The sequence below is a fragment of the Pagrus pagrus genome (genome assembly GCF_965226575.1).
Source record: "Pagrus pagrus genome assembly, chromosome: 16".
Taxonomy (NCBI): Eukaryota; Metazoa; Chordata; class Actinopteri; order Spariformes; family Sparidae; genus Pagrus; species Pagrus pagrus.
This window is the reverse complement of record NC_140200.1, coordinates 9,013,867-9,037,354: the sequence shown is the minus strand read 5'-3', so window position 1 is coordinate 9,037,354 and position 23,488 is coordinate 9,013,867. Positions and strand designations below refer to the sequence as shown.

Genomic DNA, 23,488 nt, shown 5'->3' with positions numbered 1-23,488 from the left:
GCTAACTTAGACGAGCACAAACTGGAAATTGGGACATAGCTAGCTACATAACCAAGTGGTTTTTGCACTTTACAATTACCTTTTGACTAAGCTGAGCTCGTTGTTTGCCTTTTTCCGGTCTTTGTGCTGAGCTAAGCTAAGCTAAGCTAAACTAAGCTGGCAGCTACATATTAGCTCTTGGCTGGAAAGCAATTGAATGTGTTTTCCAAAATCTGTAGCTGTTAAAAAATCTAACCCCTATTAATATAATATAAAGTTTTTTTAAAAATTATATTACCATATCATACAGTTATTCATGCTAGGTCATATTAGATATCTCTAAGCGAGGCTACTTGTTAGCCTTGGTGTAGGCCTTTTTCATAAGAAGTTAATCCAGTCGAGATGTGTCCACAGTCTGGTAAGCATATACACATGTTTATAACTCTCACATAAAAATGTACTTAACAAAATTTTACTTAAACATTGTAGAAACATTTAATGCAGAGTGTGAATCTCAGTGTCTTGGAATTGTCCGGACATGTTACACAGACCCCATCTTGCCGACCCTTTCCCAGTTTTGGTGAGGATGGCTGAACGTGAGCAAAGATAATGGAAGTAAAGGTGCAACATAAACGGTGAAAGACATGAAGTTTGATCACGCATTTGATCATCTTAACAAACAAATAGCACTTTTGTAAACACAGGAACATTTGAAAAGTCCTGCTCCCAACAGGGTTTGTGTATTCCAGCTGTGTGTAACGCTTCTTTAAGTAATGGGTGCCAAAAAAACTTCTGCAAAGGATACACCTGTGCATCCTCCCTCTCCTTCGAGATATCCTTCAAGGAAGCCCTCTTAGATTGATTTCTGGGCCACAAGCAGGAGGACGGAGGCGAGAGGAGGCACAAAAAAGAAAAATGAGAGCCCATAGAAATCAAACGGTTTGATGCATTGATAATGTTGTGAAATTGCATCGTAGCTCTCTGAATCACATTAAAATGAGTCATGGTGTGCCTACAGATTCCCACCCCTGGTAAAAATTATGAAGCTACATGATGTCAGTCTCTTGCAAATTTCTTCCTTTTGTATTCCCAGACTGTCCTTAACAGCTCCCACTTTTCCGTAGCTCTATTTGCTCAGCCATGCATATACTTGATAACTCACATCATCATTATGATTAAGAGCAGATATGGTGTTTGAAGTGAAAGCAATTAATGAGCAGTTTTGGTGAAAAGAGTATTATGTTGAAAGATCCACACGAGCACTAATTCATTCACGGACCTCCAGGGCAAATAGTCGATTCACGAACCTGAATAATTTCACTCCAGATATATTTCACCTGTCAGTGAAACTGAAATAGAAAGCTTAAAGGAAAATGTCTTTCTAAGTAGACACAAACCAAATTGAATCTTGGTTTGGTCAAAGATTTCAATCATCTTTCTCTGACAGCTCTTGTCAGCAGAAAAAGAAACCCTAACCCATCACGCTGAAATGAGACTTCAATGAAATCTCTATTAAAACAAGGCTTTTCAAGGAAAATATAATGTTGTAATTAAACAGTGATGTAGTGGCAAATAAAAAGGTGGCTACGCTTGAGTTAGTGATAATAATAAAAGAACAGAGACATCATAGTTTCAGAGGATTCTTGCTGTCTGCCTCTCGATCTAAAAGCCATATTGTTATATGATTCCCATCAATTTTACACCAGCGATGTAAAACAGAATACACCACGGAGTGAGCCCAGTTTCTAAAAATGTGTTCTTCTTGCGTCTATTTATTGCTAGAAAAACAACTCGGCAACACCGGCTCGTTGGAGGTGTTTGTGTTTATTTAACCACCGTGTTTTGGCATCGGGCCTTCGTTAAGATGTGTATTCATTACAGGGAACAAGAAGAAGCGGAGATTAGTTGATCAACGGAAAAAAATAACTGCCAGCTATTTTGATGAGTTATTTTAAATTTTCAAGCAAACCTCCCTCAATTCCAGCTTGATTCGCTGCTTTTCTTGATGTTAAGTGATTGTAAATTGAAAGTCTTAGAAATCTGGATAGTTGCTCAGACAAAACAAGCAGTATGAAGATGTCACTATTTTATGTTATATCTCACTTACAGTGTTTTGTCTGTAGTAGAACTTTCTCCTTTATCTGCAACACAATGTTAAGGTTGACGGTGCTCTGTAACATCACTGTTATGTTAGGGTAGTGTCAGTGTACGGTAGGGGTCTGTCATATATCATATTTTGAATTTTTTAATATGATTAAAACAAAAAATCATATTCTGATGGTGGATTTATTTGTTGACACAATGACATCATGCTATTAAGCTCAAAATGCTATCGTGAATTATAAACCAAAAATATTTTTTATTATTTTTTATTTTTAATATCAAAAATATCATTGCAAAACTACCCTTAAGTATTGTTACAATATTTAAGGGCCATTATCGTCCATCTTTAGTGTGAGAACAATCAAATGAAGGAAGTCAAAGCCGAGTTATCCGCAGTTTGTAACAAGTGGTTTTGTATTTGTGCCCATTGGATGTGTAATAATCAGTTCTGGAGGTGGGAGCTTTATGTACTGCTACAGCAGAGTGCAGGTTAATTCCACCGAGCACTTTATGTGGTTTGCACACTTCTTTGATGCCTGGCCAAGGTGTTCAGTCATGTAATTTGCAGGTACCACCTCCTTGTTGCTGCCGGAGGTGAATCTGCGGTCGCTTAGCAACATTGGCTGTTTGATCACATGCCTCCGTATCTGTTACTGTTGATGTTGTCAAGGAGGAGCCGGTACTGTAGGTCTGATTGACAGCCTCCTAATATCCCCAAGCCCCTCTAATAAGCCGGCCTGTTTGATATACGTGAGGAGGGGGGGGATTTATTTTAATTTGTAGGTTCGATCGCAGCCAGAGGGAGTGACGGTACAGTAGGTGAGCGAGGTGAGTGGAGGGATAGAATTAAGAAAAAGACAGTCAGAAGAGCTTGAGCTTGAAAGGAAGGACTTAGCTTTACTTGGTTCCCCCTCAAGGCAGAATCAGGAAACCAGTTACAACCCCCCCCCCTCCCACACACACACACACACACACATCCCAGCCCACCATCTTCCCTGAATGTGCGGCCTATTTTCCCTGTCAAGGTGGTGTCCTAGATTCAAAGTTCCATCGGATGAGTAAAACAGTATCAAGAAGGATGTGGAGGATGGGGGTGTCAGTTGGATCGAAAAAGCAACTGAATGTTTCCTTACTCGTGTATTGATGTTGTACTGATTTCATTGGATTAGAACCAAGATGGTCTTTAAAAAATAAAAAATGGCCTACTTTCTGACCTGCAGGGGAATTGAAAACAGGGAATGCTTTCGTTATTTTGACCCTGGAGCACGCACTTATTCAAACAGTTTTTGCAATTAACTGGGATGATGGTGTCTCGGGGAAATCACGTGTGCATGTGTGCCCCCCTCGCCTGCTTTTTGCATTCGCCCTTTAGTGCAGTATCGTGGCTGCGTGCACATCTGTGCCCTCCTGTTTGCTTTATTAATTAACCGTCAGTGGAGGTGTTCAGCCAGAGAATCCACCCGGGTACGTTTTTGACTTCTTAGTGCAAATTAAATTACTGAGCGTGGAGCTCGCAGAGACAGCTGGTGAACGCCGCGTGTAGCTGAAGGCGTGCTGAGCACATGGTGCCCATTATACTACAACAGTCAGATCAGCTACTGTGAAATGCTACACTTGTCAGTCGTTCGTTCAACAGAGTGTTGAATATTTTACTGTGCTCAGCATCTCAGGGCAATGGTATTATAACTTGTAACTCGAGGCCCAGTGCAGCAGAATGTCATCAAATTGCTCTGCGACTTTGTTGTAATGCGCTGATTTTTTTTTAGCGTGTGTCCCAGCAGTGAGGCTTTTGTGTGCGCATAGTAGAATCAGGGTTTGAAAGTGTTGCCAGGCATCAGTTTAATAAAGATGCACACGTCACCAGGGCACCACCACCTCCTCGTCCTACCTAATCTTGTTTGGTGCTCTGTTGGATTTGATTACCTTGACACCCACTCTCTCTCTCTCTCTCTCACAAATACACACACAACCACAGATGGCAAATGTACAGTGTATAAAAAAAAAATAAAAGTTCAAATTTTTAATCTTTCACTCTATTTTCTTGCGCATGTTAAAATCCAATTAGCCTCCGCGCGCTTGTTCCTGTCACTCTTATCTGTCCCGGTCCCTCTGTAGACTCACACAGGATTTATTAAAAATTTAAGCGCTCCTCTTTTAGGGGGATAATATATTGGAAACCCTGCAGCATCAACATGAAGCTGTTTAATAATTCATGTGTGTAGCCTGGCGAAGACAGAATATGGACTGTAGCACTTCAGCTTTGTGGTGCGGCCACACAATAAATACATTTTCTGGAGTTGCTGTACGATTGATATCGGAGTTGATCAAGGTTAGGTCCATTTGAATTGTTTGGCGTTGACACTGTCAAGCTTTCCATTCTCGTATGCTGCATATGCAGTTTACAATGATAAGTGTTTGTGATATGATAGTGTTAGATTAATCACACAAAAAAGCCCAGTACTTTTACTGGCACAACACTGGTTTAAATGCCTTTTGTTTTTTAAAGTTTTTTCTAGGATTAGTTCACTCAGATCTAACATGTGGTGGAGACCCTTGCTGGTAGTTTGGTTTTATTAGATATCAGACAAGAATGTTGAATATTTACTCCAATACAATGGAAGTAAATGGAATTATGTTGCTAATTTAAATCATTATATAATGCTTTTGTAAAACTCGGCAGTAAAACGCCTTTTCAGAAGTCGTGTCCTGTATTTTGTATTACCTTCATGCTGTTGGACTGAAAAGCCTGAAAGCCTTTGTGCTGTTTTCCAGCTGACCCTGATCTCTGACCTGGATGAATTTCTCCCCTCATGGATCAATAGAGCATTAAGGAACCACTCTTGTGTGGTGGTGACCCTGCTGGCTTAGAACAGGATACGTCTGACATTTACTTTTTGAATTGCTCAGTATTGTTTAAAGGCACAACTTTCACGGAAGACTCTTAATCCTCACACGCTTCTCATCCGGAACGGTCAAGAGCAATGAACCATGTCGACTGTCCGCCATGCGCCTAAGCAGTCACATTTGATAACATCAACTGAGCTCTCTGGTTTTGAGGCAGCTCCCACGGTGCGATAGACGATTAGTTAATAATTCAGAGTTGTTGGAAGCGTTGTATGGGGATGGTGTTCTCTGCTGTTCGCATTCACAGCTGCATGGGGCCTGCCAGTGACAGATGGCTCAGCCCATGTGGAGGATCTGGTGCCAGTATAGCCCAGCAGAGGGAATAGTGTGTCTCTTTCTCTTTATTTCTCCCTCTATGTGCTCTTTGTGTTCATACTCTTTTTCTGTCTCATTGTTTTTCCTGCTTATAAGACATACTGAAAATGAGACAAAGGAATTTTTCAGTTCTACAGTATGTCTACTCATCTGCTGGCTGTGCATGGTCGTCTTTATCACAGCGACGTCGACGTTTTCGAAGAATGGTTTGAAAGGCTGCGGATTAATGGATCGTGTTTCGGTTTATCGGCCCATTACGTCCAACACAGAATGTGGTCTGTTGCACAGTTTAGTAAGTCATTCCTCTCCCGGTGCTCCACTGCAGGGTGTCCAGGTGTTGTCGAGAGATATTTTAAGTTCTCCGCATGGCCGCAGTCCCCCCCTCCCTGCCCACAGTAGTCAGCTAGAGGACAGCTTGGTGCTACCTGTTGGAAATCACAGCAACAGCAGGACACTGCAGCCGTCATGTGCAGTTTATCAGACTCCAGCTGATACTGGCTTTGTGGTATCAGGTGGTGGTTTTTCGGAGATCCATACTGTTTCCTCCTATAGAAACCTTCCTATCCAGTAAGAGATGGTGACAGATCAGAGTAAGATGTAGTGGTGAATGTTAGGATCGCTCACGGATGGTTTCGTACACAAAATAAATGATCAGACCATGTGTTCGTTCTCTCAGTAGAGTTGGCGTTTTTATCTTCTCCTTATCTTCCAATGCACATATGGTTTTCAACTTTTCTTATCACACAAGTGCAATAAAAAACATATTGCAGAGCTCCGACAGAGAGACATTTTAAGCACTCCAACAAAAAAATAAATTCATCTGAAAAAGTCTGGGTGATCTTTATATCACACATAATCTGTGCAAAGTCTGACTCTATATCCTCGGCAATGTCTGCTCAGCTGTGATGCTTCTCCGCCAGCTCTCATGCTGTCTGTCTCAGCACTGTAAACAGTCTGCTCAACAAACTAGGGAAGAAGGCCCTGATTCGAAAAGACAGACAGACTCTGACAGACTTTTAAATGAATATTTTAAGAGTTGTGACACATTTCTGTCAAGGTGATCGAAGCGAAACTTGAACCCGCTTTCAAAACAACTTCTAATTTGATCTCATGAGTGGAGTGTTATGACTATTTAAGTGGATTATGTGACATTTATCTGACATTTGCAAGCATCAATCCACAAGAAAAATATATTTCTTCCCTACAAAGCCAAACTGTGATAAATGCATATTTATTACAAATGTAGCTACAACCAAAATCTGACTTGTCAACATTTATTTATCCATCTAACGATTTTTTTATGGATGACAAATGTATAAATCCAAAGTAAGAAGCATATTAAATGTTAAGCTACAACAAAACAAAGCTAAAAAATAAAAGATCAGCCAAAAGAGCCAAATCCCTGAAGCTAACTAGAGATAGTTACACCTAGAAGGCAGCCCCAACTGTTATAAATACATCAAATTTGGTGAACAAACAGTTATCCCACATAAGTAAGACAGAAACTGAAGTCAGTCATGGGGAATATAAACAGCTGAATTAGTCCTGCTATAAGTTAACTAGTCTAAGCTAAGGCAAAAATGGGAGAAGGAATCTGGACTTTCAGAGGAGGATTGGTTGAATATGTGTTCTGTAAGTGGGATGTGATCAGATGTTTGTGTACTGGCAGGTGTGATGGGAAGAAGTCTATGTTGGAGGAAATGTGATGAACAGCTGGCAGATCATTTCCATGTATTTTGGGGCCGCCCAGCCATTCAGTCATATTGGCAGGAGGTAACACAAACATTTATTTGGGCAACATTGCAGCTCATTTATTAGCACAAGACGAATACCTACTAAAGATATTATTAGCTGCCAGCAAGAAAGCTGTATCAGGAAAATGGTGACAGGCCAAACCTCCACTAACTGCATGAGGGAACAACCATCTCCTGGGTGAAAGTCCTGCGCTTGTTTGACCCGACCGGTGCCTAACCTCCTCCTTTGCTGCCGTTATAATTGCTAAGCCCAGTGGAGGTTGACGCCTAACGAGAAACGCAAATACGGGTCGTAATGAGCTGCCTTCGCATTCGATCCGTACTGTATGTTTGTTTTTCTGAGGACATGCTGAAGCTGGAAGAACAAATTGTTGGAACTGTGCTTTTCCCTTGATGATATTCCCTGAAGTTTTTCCAAAGGCTTACATCAGTAATTTTATTGTTGTAAAATAATAAGCCCCCAAAAGTGCATAGAATAAAGGGAGTAAATCCTAACCATCTGTTACAGTTTACACAGTCAGCTTAGAAACATTAAACCCTTTTTTCTCTGCTTAAGCTTTTCAGGAATTACTCCCCTCTGCCTTTTTAGGACAGAATAGTTGTACAGAAGATTTTTCTGGACTACATTTTTTTTCTAATTCCCTTGTCTAGTCATATCAGAGCATTTTTATGATTTCCTCTGTCCTGTCTTTCTGTCCAACCAGAGCTGCCAGAGAATTGGACGGACACCAAGGAGACTCTGCTGGAGGGGATGGTGTTCAACGTGAAGTACCTGGGAATGACTCTGGTGGGCCAGCCCAAGGGAGAGGACATGGCCTCGGCTGCCATTCGCAGAATTGTTGCCACAGTGAGTCACCGGTCCTGTTCTGACTCACACGACCCTGTGATAGAAATTAAATTGACTCTGACATTTTGTGATCACTGCCTGTCTCGTCCTGCCTACCGCACCTGGATTTCATTGTAAGCACTGACTACTGCTTGTACTGATGTTCACAAACAATGTTACATACAATTCTATCAGCAAGGTCAGCATCTTCAACAGCAGCGTGACATTTCAAGAGTGACATTGTGAAGATTTCGATTACAGCGATGCTTTTTATAGAAGTTCTCCTGAGGATTTGTGAAATTACAGCCTCAAACTGCAGTGCACATTATGAATGACTTAAAGGGGAATTTAGCTTTTTATCCATCATTCGTTATTCTGATGACCCAGGACAATATTTTGCCATTTAAATTGCTGCACCATATCTGCAGTATAATACAACTTTGGGTACCACTACAGACGATAAAATGGTGAGGACTGTGGACTCTTTCATAATCAGCCACTTCATTATTCATGCATGAACTTTCAAATTAGTGCGCAGGACAAACAGTCCATTCAAGAAAAAAAGGTTCAGATCAAAATGTTCCTTTTTAAATATGCATCTGCACACCGAAATTACTTTCAAAGGTGAAATAGAGTATGTGACCTTCACTGCCACTAGTTACCGCATTAGAGCACCAGCATCACAGAGCAGAGCAAATGAGTGCATCTTTCACCCAATAAAGTTTGAAAAAAAAAGAAGGAAGTTCAGATTAAACTGTAAAATTAGGCAGTGCTGATTCTGTTGCTGCATAGCGCATTTCTCACCTCCAGCTATAATCTGAGAAAGTTTGTAACCAGGCCACTATGTTGACATGAGGAGGGCAGAGAGAGACTCACAAGCACTAACATGCATGCACGGCCAGCCCAACTAGGCTACCTCAACAAAGGTCTGCTTACAATACACACAGAGCAAGTGTGACACCATTCTCTGGTCAGAGTCTGAATTGATTTAACACAGCTGCTCTGTTGATGTTAGCGGTGCTGGGTCAGGCGTGTGTGAGCTGACCAATCAGAGCAGACTGGGTATTCAGGAGGAGGGGGGCTTAAAGAGACAGGAGGTAAAATGAAAGAGCGTTTCAGACAGAGGGGGGATACAGTGCTGCAGTACCGGACAGTATGAGAAAACTGATTTTTTTTTTTAGCGCTAAAGCATGTAAACCTGTTCTAATAGTAACCTAAAACAAAACAATGAACCTGAAAATGAGCATAATATGGCTTCTTTAAAGTTAGCATGCAGTACAAACAGTCCATTCTAGGGAAAAAGTTGAGATTTAAATGTTCTACCCATTTACTTGTAAACTGACTAATCTTTTCTTTCCCCTTCAACATGGTGCAATTCTCCTGGCATGCAGTTATAGCTGGGCCATGTTTATATCAAGGTCCCTGCATGGAAACACAGCTGCTAATCCAGGATTATCAAGGCTTGCACATGTGCAGCAGTCGAATCATTGATATGATGTTTACCTAACAACACTGAGCCATACAGGGGATTTCTGAGCACGGTTTTCTACATCGGTTCAGAATCCTGTCAGTTCTCACAAGACTGTTTTGAAATAGACTGTTGCATTTAAACCAGGCAGACGCACGAAACCCCATTATCGGTCTGTTTTTTTATGCACACAAACTTCTACATTTCCTCCTCATTTCCTGCACACCTTTTCACCAACAATAAAATAGCCTAATCTGTTTGAGGGGCTTTCTCCGCAGAAAGAAAAGCCTGGCACAGGCGGCCCAATCATAAACCTTCTACTCCTCAATTAGAGACTGAACCAAACCTAATGGCGGGATTAAGATTCAATTGATTTACGCCGGGACAGAAAAAGCTGAAACTCAGTTGTCTCTGTCTGTTCCCTTGGAAACCAATCAACCTGAATGGGATTACTGAATACATTTGTGACATTTCCATTCGCTACATGCGTCAGTCAGGCATGATAAGACGAGACTGAGGGCCCGAACGTATAGAAAAAGGCTGAACTTGGCGTATCTCACGCTGACAGATTGGTTTTTGCCTTGTGGCACGACAAGAGTAACATGACAGAAGAAAATGTGGCTGTTAGCACTTCCTAACATGAATGAGCTGCCACAGTCAGCCACAGCACACGTTCCCGTCCTATTATAATGCCAGTTTCCAACATTGTAAGTGCTGTGGGTTTAAGGAGAATGAGCCGTTCACCGTCTCCAGGGCATTTAGGCTCCTAGAGCACGCCACGGCACCGTTCCTGTTGTCCTTCAGAAGACCTTGTTTTTGTTTAAAAGCAAAAGCCCGTCTTCTTTTCATCCTCGGCTCCTTCCCTGTTCGATTTTATTTTACCGCCTGTTAAAATGAAAGAATCTCTAATGCAGGGTGAATGTAGAGATGTGCAGCATATGATGAAATTCTTCCCTTTAATTTCCCTTCCTCTTGCCCTCTGTATTCCCTCACAGTCGCTCAACTGATTCTTAACCTGATATCATTTGGGTGTGAAGCAAAAAGTGCTCTCATTTGCTAGCTAATTGCACGGTAAGGAGGTCATTGTCATTGTCAACAGGCTCTCTCACAGACCGCAAGCTCAGCACTATTGCCGTATTTTCTGAAACTCCAGATGGAGCAGAGCGGCAGGGTGAGTCGCTGGCTGCCAGCCCGACCTCGAGTGCTCACTCTGGGCTCCACATTGCAGCTTTCCTCCCCCCGTTCTGTCGCCTTTTATAAATTCCCCGCATTTCTGGGACAACTCATGCAGGGTGCTTAATATTGCTCGGCAGCTACTGTCGCATTTGAGGGCTCTCTGCGTTTAATCAGAAGTACGATCATCCTGCTCTGTCTATGCCGACTGCAAGATTCCCTGTCTGATTTTTTTTATGTTCATATATGTGTTTTTCTATTTCATATCTACAGGCCAGAGCCAGTGCTAAGAAGTTCAGGAAGGTAACGCTGACAGTCTCACCCAAAGGCATCATCATCACAGACACAGAGACTACAGACCTCATAGAAAATGTCTCCATATACAGGTAAATAAAAAGGAGTGAGTTCAAATAGATTTTTAAGTGGCAAGTGCACAGAGGTTGGTCTGACTGAAGCAAGCTCTCCAGCAGAGTCCATGTTTGATTTTAGCAGGCTTCCCTTTCACTGCAGGCATTTTTCAGCCATGCTAGCTGCGTGGCTCCTTAGATGTCAGACTGTTCATCTGTTCATCTGTCTGTCTGTACGTCAGCCGGTCCACCCATTAGCTCAAGACTCAACTATTGGATAGATCGACATTCATTGTCTGATAGATCCCCTGACTTCTTCTCTACTCTCTATTTTCTCTTTTCTACTGGCAGGATGAATAGAAATCACCTTGGTGTTTTTTTAGTCATAATAAGTACTATTAAATACTTAAGTTAAGAGGACAAGTTCACCCAAAAATGACAATTCAATCATTATCTTCTATATCATGGGTGAATTGAAAGTACAACAAAACAAGCCCTGGGATCCCAAACTGATGTCAAAACACGCAGTTTACACCCTCGATGTACGGTCGAGCTTGAGCACCCACTTCAGACGTGATGTGCGCTAACACTTTTAGCCTTAAAAAATAACTGGGAAGGCTTCAGCATTAAAAAAGGGTGTAAATAACGTATTTTCAAATCAGTTTGGTATCTTGGGGCGTCTGGAGTCTTGGATTTCACCAGGCAAGCTGCGTTGAGCCATTTTAAAACACGTCCCCATTTTCTTCAGTTGTTTAGGTGAACGCTGCAACGCTGTTTTGCTGTGTCCAGAAATGTGTTGTGGGTGAACTTGTGGGTGTGGTTGATGCTACCATGAGCATTTGTCTCAAAGCATTGCCGTACCTAAGTACTACTAATAGCATGGCTTTAGATTTTGATTGAAAAACACTTAATTACTATCAAACTATACAAAGAAACCTGAAGAGTGGCAGAGTCAGACAAGCACTCCAGGAGAGTGCACATGTACACTTCAAGGTTCAATTTAGATTACTGTCAGTGTGGAGCCTTTTACCATTCAATGGAAAGCTGTGCTTTTAAATGCTACAAGAGGCAATTACCTCATTAAGGACTATCGGCATTGTGCAAATGATTGAAAACATCGTGCAAAGCATTAAGAAATGTTTCTTTAAATATTCATATGGTTAACTCGAGGAGTGAACGGCTGACTTTATGAGGATGGTTGAGCAATATCACATGCTAATCACTTAAAGTGGGTTTATTGAATGGATGAGCTAAATCATCACTAATCCATTTACTTCTTCTCATTAAACGGTTAATCACCTGTGCCTAACAATGATGGTAATCCTTCAAGTTGAGTCCAAAAAACAAAGAAGCAGCCTTATCTGATACAGGAAGACACTGATATCCTCTATGTAGGTCACTTTCCCCCCTGTCCATTGCTAAGGCTTCTTCTGGCGGATTGAACCGAGCAGCTCTCGGCTCCGAGCTGCTGTGTGTTTCATGTTTGATCAATTCGCTCGGAAACCAATAATGGGAGGGCAGGAGAGGGGTCGCTGGGGGGATGTCTGGTACAGTGCCTCTGTGTCAATGAAAGCTAACCTTTCTCAGCACCATGCTAGGTTTCATTCTATCCTGAATCATTGAAAAGTGTGTGTGCTTGTGTGTGTGCGCGTGCTTGTGATATGTTTGGCTGACTTCCTCTCTCTGGATGGCATCCTGTAGTAGACTGGGCCTTGTTACATTGAGGATTACAGTGTAAACATCATATAGTTGGACTATGATTACAGAGCGGGCTGTGATAAAGACTGTGTGTGTGTGTGAGAATACATGCAATTGGTGTTCATGTGTGTGTATGTGCACACACACAGGTCCGCATCCCATTCTGATCCACCTTATCAGCGGTAACAGACCACAGGCCAGGGGAATCAGCCCCCGTCTTTGATCTCCTTCCCTTCTCTCCTTATCTCCCCCTCCTCTCCTTCCCACTCTCCTTTCTGCTGTCTAGATAGGAATTTTTCTTTTCTGCTCATATTAACATAAACAGAGCTCTGAACGCAGGCGTACCCACGACTAATTGACCACTTTGAAACTTGCGCTGACGCTCTCGGCCAATACTCCCGAGTAATGATACAGGAGAGATTGAGGGGCCACATGCAGAGCTTGGGTTGGCTGAGGATTGATTTATCCCCTTTATGAGACCCCACCCCCCACCGCCACCTCCTTACAGCCCCTTTCCCCCCTTGCCCCTCCTTTCTTGTGTCTTATTTTAGTTGCACATAATCCATTTATTGGCCAGGAAAGGAAGCGAAGGGTGAAAAGGAAAACTGGAGGATAAGAGAATGGATCAAATCACAGTGTTTATTGTGCATAACAAATGACGGAGAAAAGAGTTAGATGCACAAGGTGTATGTGCACATACTGTGGGCACACGTGGATGGGCATTTACTGTAAGTATGCACCTCACACGGCGAGTGTGTATGTAAATGTTTGTGTTTTTAGAGTTAATTGTGTATTCACACTTAAAGGAAGTGGGGCTGTTTCCCTCAGGGGAAGCTTAGTGGGGGATAGAAAAAACAGACAGGAAGACATTGTGCATCGCATTGGAAATAAGATCCTCGCAGCCATGACCCTCCCACCTCCTCCACCCACACACATACCCACATCCACCCACCCACACACCCACCCACACAAAAACAATGGCATTTAAGTTTAAAAACCTGATATTGAATTCAGCAGCCTTGACAGCACACCTCACAGAGCATCTGACTTGCAGCATCAGACGCTCAGACTTTATCATCACAGACTTGATCTTCAGAAACCAAGTCCGCCTTGTAGTGCTGCTGTAGGTCTAACTGCTGGCGCTGTAGGGATTAGACCAAGGACTTAACCACACAGGAGGTTAGATTGGATTCTGCAACAGTGGTTTAACCTTTTTGAGTTGAATTATTCAACGCGGTGATATCGCTGCAGTTCTGGTCTCGACTGGTCTCATAATAAATTCCAGAGTCGTCTTAGTCTGAGATCGAGATGAGACCAAGTAAACATGCAGTCGATTCTGAGACGTAACCGAGGCGAGTTGTACAAACGGGAACAAAATATGAAATAAGGCAATATTTTGCACATGAAAATACGAGCCTAGATGTACATATGTTGATTGATGATCCAAAATGCATTTGCCAAGAGTTGTCTTCTGACGGTGACCAGGAAAACTCAATTTAAAGTTGAAGGACAGGAAGGCTCTGGAGGAGGTGAAAAAGCTGCCCAGTGCATCATTGGCATCAGTGATATCGGTGAGGGGAGGGTGAGGTGTCTGCACAGAGCCCGAAGGATACGAAAAGTGCTGCCATCAGACTACAGAGCAGCTTCTTTCCTCAGGTTGTTGGGTTTACCATAAAATGAAAACCACCCATTGTTCTGACAGGCCCATTTTTCCAAAACAACAAAAGTTCGATGAAAAAAAAAGCCATAGCTTTTGTTTTTTCCAAAATTACACCCCTCCCTTGTTTCTATCCCTTATTATTATAGTGCCTAGTTAGGGTGAGGGTATGTCATTTGGTGTGGAAAGTGTGTATTTTCAGAACAGTGGGTCTTCAGAGCACTGGATGTTTGTTTATTTTGAGATAATGGGCTGGTCCAGTTGGGTATTCTTCGGGTGACTGGGGTTTTGGAATAATGGGCCTTCGGAACAACGGCACGGCACCAATAAAGGGACTACAACTTCCATTTGTTTGTAATCCTGCGTTGCAGAGTGACAAATTAACCTTGAGCCTTGAAGTAACCAGACATTCGGATTGGCTAAAGCCCCACGTCCTATCTAATCTCTCGGAATGGAAATTTTCAATACCAGAGCTTAGCATGAAGCAGGGGTGAAAAGAAGTTCTGGCATATATGAGTCAAGCGAGCTGTTTTCCTCCTGCTCTCATTCTTTATGCAGAGCTACATGTAAGTTGACCATCTCCTGGCACTAGCTCCATAGTTCATGCACAAACATGAGAATGGTATTGATTGTGTATCGTACGTTATTGGCTTTACTTCTAAAAAACTCAAATTGAATCCTAAAAACACAGACGGTGATACTTGCAACTCCCAGTGAGCGGCTCATCGGATGGTGTTCAGCCTCCATCTGGACTGGTGTCACTGATTCATATTCTGACAGAAGCTCTCAGACACCGACCAGCATATCAATCAGCAAAAACATGCAGGTCGGAAAAAGGAGAGCTTTAACTATGACTGACACTCCACCTGGTAATGATGCATTTGCTCTGACATGCTAATAGATTTGTGAGACATGTCTGCAGGATTCCTGAACAGCGGGGTTGAACAGGAATGTGCCGCTGTTTGTTTTGACTTTTCTTTTTCAACCATTTCGCCCGTGTGTTTTGACGACTGCTTCCCCCTGCAGCAAAAGCATAAGCGCTGTTTTTCATTATTGCACACGTGTCGGGTAAAAAGTTGAACGGAAGTAGTTCATTGTCGCGTTAAAGAGCGTACCTGCTTTATTGAGAGTATGCAGAGAATTTGAGGCTTTGAAGTGCGAAGTTCTATCCAGGCTTTGTTCGGTAAATATTTAAATATTTCCATTGATATTCCCGCTCTGCCTCACAAACACCGGTGCTCTGCACAGCGAGGAGATCAAAGGCTTGCCGTCCGCAGAGCCCCTTTGGAGATATGATGCAGACTGACAGCTCAGCTTCTGTTGTTCGAGCTTAGTGAAAACTCTGCGATGCCGTCAATTATTTATTTATCTATCTCCGTTGTTGTTTCAAGCTGAAGGCTTATTTTCTGAATATGATCCATTGTGTGGCGGTAACTCAATGATCTTTTTGTCTTTTGTAATGAGTGAAATCTGCATGCAGGGGAATCTTAAGAGACCTTTGCAGACGCACATATTCATCACACTCCATGTGCAAATCGGAGAAGAAGCGTGTTGGTCTTTGCCAAATAGATGGAATCTTAAATGTGTATTCACTCCAGTGAGACGCCTTTGTTTAGACATTCACATTATTGTCACATGGATGCCTTGTTATAATGGCTATAACAGCTGTCTGTGTTACACATATTGTATAGTAGATTCTCGTATGTGTCACAATCCACCATCGTCATATGAGTTTGTACACAGTTCAGTGTTAGGATTACACTCGTATAGACTCTTGCTGGTACTTATTAGGAGATATAGGCGAGTTGAGCTGTTTGTGCTACGCTCTGACCTATTTGCTCATTTTACTTATGCTCACAGCCGAACGTTCTAAATCAAACAACATGTTGTGGACGGCGAACAGCACTTCTTGTTAGAAATCATTCGTAAAACTCTCTCCTCTAAGAACTTCTGGGTATCTCTCTTCTGCACTGTGCGATAAGAGAGAGGAGTTTGCTGATTTCCAGAGACTGGATGTGTTTGCAGACTTTATCTTCGTGCCGCAGTGTTCATCTGTCGATGGTGACTTGGAACCTTTGTGGGACATTTATTTCAACTTTGTGGAACATGCTCAGAGTGGGAAAAACTTTCATGCTCTTACTTATTACTCTGAAGCGTTGGTTCCTTAAAGGGTAACTCCACCAATTTTCAACATTAAACTGTGTTTACAGGTCTTAGGGAGTACTACTGCACATGTGAAAAAACGTAGTATAAATCTGTCACAGCTCCAGAGGAAGCTGCGTGTAATCGGATAAATTGCCTCCGGTGATGCAGGCATCTAGTTGCATTGTGGGTATTAAAACCCACCTTATGCTTTAAGATGAAGCCTTAACACTCATTCAATATATTGTGGTAAAAGAAACATCTCAAAAAATAATAACTGTCTAGGGTAATGTATATATATATATATCTCACTCACTGTATGACACTTATTTAGAGACTGGCAGGAATGATTCTGACCGGTAAGTTATACTTTACTCAGTAATTTAAAGAATGAAACACCACTCAATGACACAACACAAGATATCAGGTTTTGAAATGTATTGGAATATGAAGGAGAGAAACCACACATTCAAACCTCTTGTTTTGAAAACAGAGAACAGAGAAAAACAAACCCGGGGTAAATATGATCTGGTTTAGTCTCAATTGTTCAACCTGAGTGCACTCTTATTTTGTTCGTTGGCGCGCTTAGTTGGAGCTCATGATGGTTTTCTGTAGCGACTGTGAGTACCTCTGTGTGTTCGAGAAGCCAGCTGAAACAAGCTGCAGATGCCGAACCACTTTCACCGCCTGTCCGTCCGTCCGTCCGTTCGTCGCGGCGGCTCGGCGATCCTCGTCCGTGACGGCTCGGCAGTCCTCGTCCCGTCCGTGCGAGCGTTATCTTTTCCACCGTCTCCTCCCGACGATGGTGACTGGGTGGTTAGCTTAGCACTAGCTTTGGCTAGCTAACTCGGCTGAACTTTTTTCGGCTCTAATAAAACACTCCACTGCGCTGGAGAGTTTTACCCACACACTCCCAGCGTGATTTCCAACAAAAAGTTCAGTTCTTCAAAGTAAAAAACGATACAGAGACGACACACACACACAGTCCTGAAGTCTCTGCTCTCCGCCATTAACACGTTCCGCCTTCCTCTTCTTCTCTTACTCAGGTCCCTACCCGGAAGTGTAAAACATTTTTAAGGTCATGAACTCACGCCCGTACTATCACGTAATAGAATTGCTTTTAACTTTTTAAAGGCATTCACACACCATGAAATTATATTTTTAAAGTCACCCATTTTAAACATTTTAATATCTTATTTATATCAAATAATTATTTATGTGAATTTAACTTCACAATGAACTGGCATTTCATCCTTAACTTATACCCAGGAAAATAATAAAATAAATACTACTGATATTTATCAGAGTATTACATGTAGGTGCCAGTTTTTTTTTACAAAACAAATGTCACTGTCTTTCATTTGATAAAGATAAATTGTGTCACAACATACCAAAATGCAAAAATGACCATTCCCATTGAAATTGCGACTCATATTGCAAACAAACACTCAAAATAAATGGGACACGATCATGTTCAGCCCTTGTCTGACTCATTATAGAGTGTATAATATTACTTTATAGTCATTGATTCATTCAGTTATTCATTTTATAGGAAAACAAATTGAAATTTAGAGAGCACACACACAGCAAGAGTCTGTTGAGGCTTAAACAACACAAGTTCAAATAGGAAATGAGTGGAGTTGAGGTTGCGTGAAATGTTGGAGCTGAGAAAAAGTAGATAATGAGTAAATAAGATGATAATTAAATGTATATTGAGCAGTTAGAGTGCTTTGGTTACATCAGGCTTGTTTTCCAAACTTAAATAGGTCAACTCTTTCAACTTTTTCTCTGCTCATATTTCCGCAATTAGGGTCCAAATATAAGTTAGAGCACAGAGGGGAAGAGGGGGAATATATAGAGCTGGGTGTCCTGGGCATTGCAATGTGGGTCACGCATCAGCGGTGCGAGGCAGCAAACAATCTGAGAGAGAGGCGTGAAGGCTGGTGATTTTATGCTTGTTGTTTTGATCGGATAAATTACATCATTTTAGGGCCCCTCTTGAAGTGCAGATGAGCGGCTGCCAGCTGCAGATCCCTTTTGTGTACAAGTTTGTGTAATGACGGCAGATTTTTACAGAGCTCTGCACACCACTGACTGCAGTCCTGTGGTGTCTTTACTCACCGATGGTGACGACATGCACGCAGAGACCCCAAGTATCTAAGTCTTATTTAGTCTTCTAGTCAGAGAAAAACTAGAACTTCTGTTGAGATCTATACCCGGAGTGATGAGAATAAAAGCACCCAATCTTGTCCTTGTGCTGCTGATATTAAAGGTTGGTTCTTTAATTATAGCGACAAAGGTCGAGTGCATCACTCACTGTGTCTCATTTACACATCTATTTAAAGCAACAAACAAGACGCGTGCCACTGGTTTAGGTAACCGCATCAGATGGACACACAGGGTGACTCCAGATCAATACAGCCTCTAATAGCCTGCATAAAATCCGGCAAACCGAAGCCATCAGGTCTGTGTGCGTCGCTTCAGTGAACCCATGCGGGCCCTTGCGGGGGAGCGAAATGGCTCGATGGACTTCGTCGAGATTGGTTTTAGATAACCATTGAAAAATAAGGGGCCATGGCTGTCGGTGGGTTTGCAGACATTGGGCTTTCTGGAACAGATATTAGATCCGGGAGAGATTGGGCGTGACTGTCGGGAATGAGGTCTCGAGTGCAATGTAGTCACAGCGGAGATAAATTTCGTAATCCGAGGCTTTCCATTTCCCACTGACAGTAGAAATTCAGATATTTCAACACAAGTCGCACTTGTGTTATGTAACCGCCAGGGAGGTTACTTTGGAAATGAACAGTTCCTATATCTCATTTCCTGCAGCTTCACATGCCTTTCTATATTCATTCATGTCCTCAAGAGATAACGAACACAAAACTCTTACCTGAACACACTGAATTCAGCATAAAATGTGCACTTATTACGCTGGTGTGTTGGAGTAAAGGTTGTCCCTGTAACTTCATTAACATAACACTCAACTAATTCAACGTGGAAAACCTTTAATCCAAAATATTATATCAGCATTTCGGTTGATTTTTGCATCAAAATCATACTTTATTGTAAAATATGAAGCACTGAAGAGCTCAGTCACAGATTCAAGCATCACTCGTGGATGTCACCACCGCTCATCTGTCTCCTGCTCCACTGTTCCCAGCTGTGGGACTTAAAATCAGCATAATATTCATAACCATTGCTCTCATCCTGCTATGATTGGACTGCTTATGCATATGCAAAAGGTTGAGCGCTAAAGCAAAGTTGTGGCCTATATTGACATGTACGCAGTGCATCTTACTTTGATGTATGTGTTTTTTGCTAATGCGCGGTACGTGTCGTCCCTTTGTTCTGCATGTGTGTCCTGTGATTAAAAAAGGATGTCTGCCCGTGGTTCCTGTCTGCTGTAATTGCTCATTTATCATCGTAAGTGCACTTATGTCAGGTGGATTGATAGTGTTGGGAAATTAGGATAATGGTTGTTGATTTTTTTTTTTTTCTTCTCTTCCAGAATCTCGTACTGCACAGCAGATAAAACTCAGGATAAGGTCTTTGCATATGTCTCTCAAAGTCAGTTCAACGAGACCTTGGAGTGCCACGCGTTTCTCTGCCAAAAGAAGAAGATTGTAAGCGTGCAACTCTTGTGATTTCGTTGTGTTTATCTGTATGTATCTCTATTTATCTAAATGTATGGAAAATATGCTGTTGGAGTTTCTTTGTGGAAGGAGTCAATGTGATGAACTGCACTTTAGGCAGCAAGTAGCATGAATGTAGATGGTGTCTGGCTCCATCTTGTGGCAGTTCACGTGACAGCTCACTAGTGCAGCATTTCCCAGTTTAGTTTTTCTCTGGGGATCCACTTTATTTTTTTTTTTTTGACAAACAATCACGACCCACCTCACAATAGGTCTTATAATTGTGTAAGGAGCAAATTTCCGTGCCAATTTTTACCGCCTTTTCCCCCATTCCCTCTATATGATCTTAAAGAGATAAACAAGCAATATTAAAGAGATGATTTGATAAGTCACAACTTTGTTTTATGAACATGTTAGTAGGCTCATTGTCTGTATTTCTTCTCATTAAAACAATACACATTTTAGATACTTTTAACAATAATTAGACAAATTATGTGCTTTTAAGAGGAGCTAACGGGCTCTAGCTTTTTTCTACTCATCACTAAAATGAACTCTCAACCGTAAAACAGACGGTTGTTTGGATAACATCAGCTGTAGTCTGGTCTCTAGCTGGGCCTTTCTTTTTTACTAGCCAGGCATTCGTTTTTTCGAGAACCACACTGCAGTGAGGGGTTGCTGTCTATTTCTTTGGCAGAAACCTTGAAGTGTAGTAGATACATTCCAGCGTGCTCCCTGATGTTGCTCAAAGGGCTACTGCAGATATAAATTTTCAATTATTTTCTCCTTGTTTGGCAACAGAAACTGTAGAGAGACCCAGTCTCTGAGAGTGACTGCAGTAGTGCGTACTGTTTACTGTTAATCCTACCTAAATTGATAACATTAGATGAAGACATAGTCTATAGTTTATAGAATACATTTTGACATTCATACTGTAAATCTAATTATTGCAAGAGATGGAAACATCACCAGATGTCCTGTATCCATTATGCTCACTATGATTTCATTGTTTTGTTTTTTTAATAATTCATTTTCATTGATTTTCCATTCCCGGGAAAGTAGATACACACAAAAGGAAAAGACAAAAACACATGTTGGGTCTGGATTGCCCGTCTCCACATTACCAGTGTGACATATTCAGTGGTTCATTTTCTGATCTTGTCCTTGACATGTAAACATCGTCCACTTCTCTGGACATTTGTTCCTCTTAAGTCCTTATCCTTAAGTTAACTGTTCCATATCACATATTTCAGCCACGATTTCAAAGCCATTCATCGTGTGTTGGTGGTTCAGCCTCTTACCATCTCTCTGTAATGGCCTTTCTGCTGGCTGCCAACAAGATTTTCAACAACTATCTGTTTTCTTTTCACACAGTAGTGCTACAGACAACTATCTGCCTTTTAATTTTGGCTGTAATAAAATATCTTATCATTGTTTATATCTCATTCATGTGTTTTTCCTCCCTTCTTCTTGTCTCTCCAGGCTCAGGCTGTGACATTAACGGTAGCCCAGGCCTTTAAAGTGGCCCTCGATCTTTGGGAGATTGCTCAGGAAGGTGAGTTAACTGAACAAAGGGAAGGCGTCATCCTGACAGTTCAGTGAAAGGCTTTTATCCATTAAATCTGTGACTAATGTGACAGGGAATTCATTTGGCTTTCAAACCAAGTTGGGAGGAGAGTTAATGAATATGTTTAATAACCAAAAGGAAGTGAAAGAAAATGACCTCCACAGCCTCCACTGTGCTGTCTGCATTTAAAGCTGCCACTAAACTTGAATTACTGACAACCAAAGGTTCAAATGGATGTTATAATTTTCTTCAGGTTTGGTTTTAAGGGCATTTTTTTCTTTCTTTCTGCAGGGAAAAGCAAGAAGGCGAGGACCTGCTGTTCCTGTGCGGCGAGCAACGGGCAGACGGACACGCCAAACGCTCCGTGTGTCCCAGCGGGTGAGTCCATCTGATTTTTGTCCTCATCCACGAGGTGTCTCTGCTCATCGGATTGAGTCGAACTGCATTGACAAGAGATGTGATTTTATAACTAAAAGGCTGCTCAATTCAACCACGAGCCTATTTGCTTTCTTGCAGAGCTTTATACGAGAAGATTGAAACCACTCTCTTCTCTGTCTGTGAAATATAAAGCTAAGATAGGATTATCTTACTTTACACAAAGATTAGAAATGGAGAAACAGCTAGCCAGACTGAAGTAAAAAAAAATCCATCTACCAGCAGCTGTAGAGCTCGATAATTATGTTATGTCTGGTTCGTTAAATCCATACAAAAAACAATGTGTAAGAGCTCCAGGTTTCACACGGCAGGAGGTTACAATGCCTGGCTGAGAAATAGTCGGGCACGTAAGCCGTACACCCACAGTGTGTTGTTTCTACGCTTCAGTCTCTATTTGCTTTATAAACATGAGAGCGGTGACAATCTTCTTATCTAATTTTCTGATACGCATTTTTTTCCAAACTGCCAGACTACTCCCTCACACTCTTAATTAAGAAATAGACAGGCTTAGATATGAACTGCACCTTGACTGGTGCACATAGGCATAGAACCACGAGGCAGTGATTCGAGTTTTGGTTTAATCAGCTTCACAACCAGATGCATTTCCAATCCTTCACTTTGAGCCACTCACTGAAACTCTAAATGACCCTAACCCTCGGCCCGATCATCAAATCGTCTGTAACAGAGCCTGACAAAATGTTCGCACAATTCATTCTGCAGCCACAAAGTGTGAGATAGCGTGAGCTGTCTGACCTTGAAGCGAGGGGTTTCTTCCTCGCCAGGTTCTGTGGAAAAGTTTTTACAACATATAAAATCCGTGGCACTGACCATATCATTAGAGCTGACAGCTGATTATCCACACTGAGCTCAGCGGGAGGTATGCTTCTTGTGATAATGGACATTTTCCACCATTTATTTTTGTGATTGGTGCAGTTTTAAGGCACAGAATTAGCTTCACGTGTTGATCTCTTCCTAAGCTGTGGAAACATTCAGGCTTGTTTTTATTGCAGCCCTGCGTTGCTCAGTTGCCTGCCAGTAATTAAAGATGTTTTTTTTAATGAACCTGACCTTTGATTTTGCTCAGTTAGTTATTATTCTGAGGCTTTAATATTCATCAGCAGGTTTTTGTCACTGTTGATGTTACAACTGGCTTGGAAGATTTCTTGTGCTGTAATTCTTGGAGGATGAGGATAAAGATTATATAAAGTCCACACACTCTCATTCTCTGTCTCTTACAAGATTACAATGATCTGATTAGTACTAAAATGACAGCTGTAGTCACTGAAATGAGACAGCAATTAGATGCAGATTTAGAGGAACGCTTGCATCCTCGTGGGACCAAATCCTTCCAGACATGAGGGTTCATAATCCTCACAAACCCAGCAGTTTCCAGTGGACATGATTAAGTAAATGCTATTGTAGTCAGTCACATAATGACTTTAATATGACCTTCTAACATGCACCCACAATGGCACCTGTAGTTTCATAGTT

General features: G+C 41.8%; 1 protein-coding gene across 1 annotated transcript in view; it reads left to right on the top strand.

The window, feature by feature from the left end:
* Positions 1-23,488, top strand: part of LOC311271402 (low density lipoprotein receptor adapter protein 1) — a 51,161-nt gene that overhangs the window by 15,258 nt on the left and 12,415 nt on the right. Inside the window, exons 2-6 of the mRNA XM_084377045.1 lie at positions 7,760-7,902; positions 10,796-10,908; positions 19,875-19,989; positions 21,478-21,550; positions 21,854-21,940. Coding sequence (XP_084233171.1) covers positions 7,760-7,902; positions 10,796-10,908; positions 19,875-19,989; positions 21,478-21,550; positions 21,854-21,940 — 531 coding nt within the window. The remainder of the gene's footprint in view (positions 1-7,759; positions 7,903-10,795; positions 10,909-19,874; positions 19,990-21,477; positions 21,551-21,853; positions 21,941-23,488) is intronic.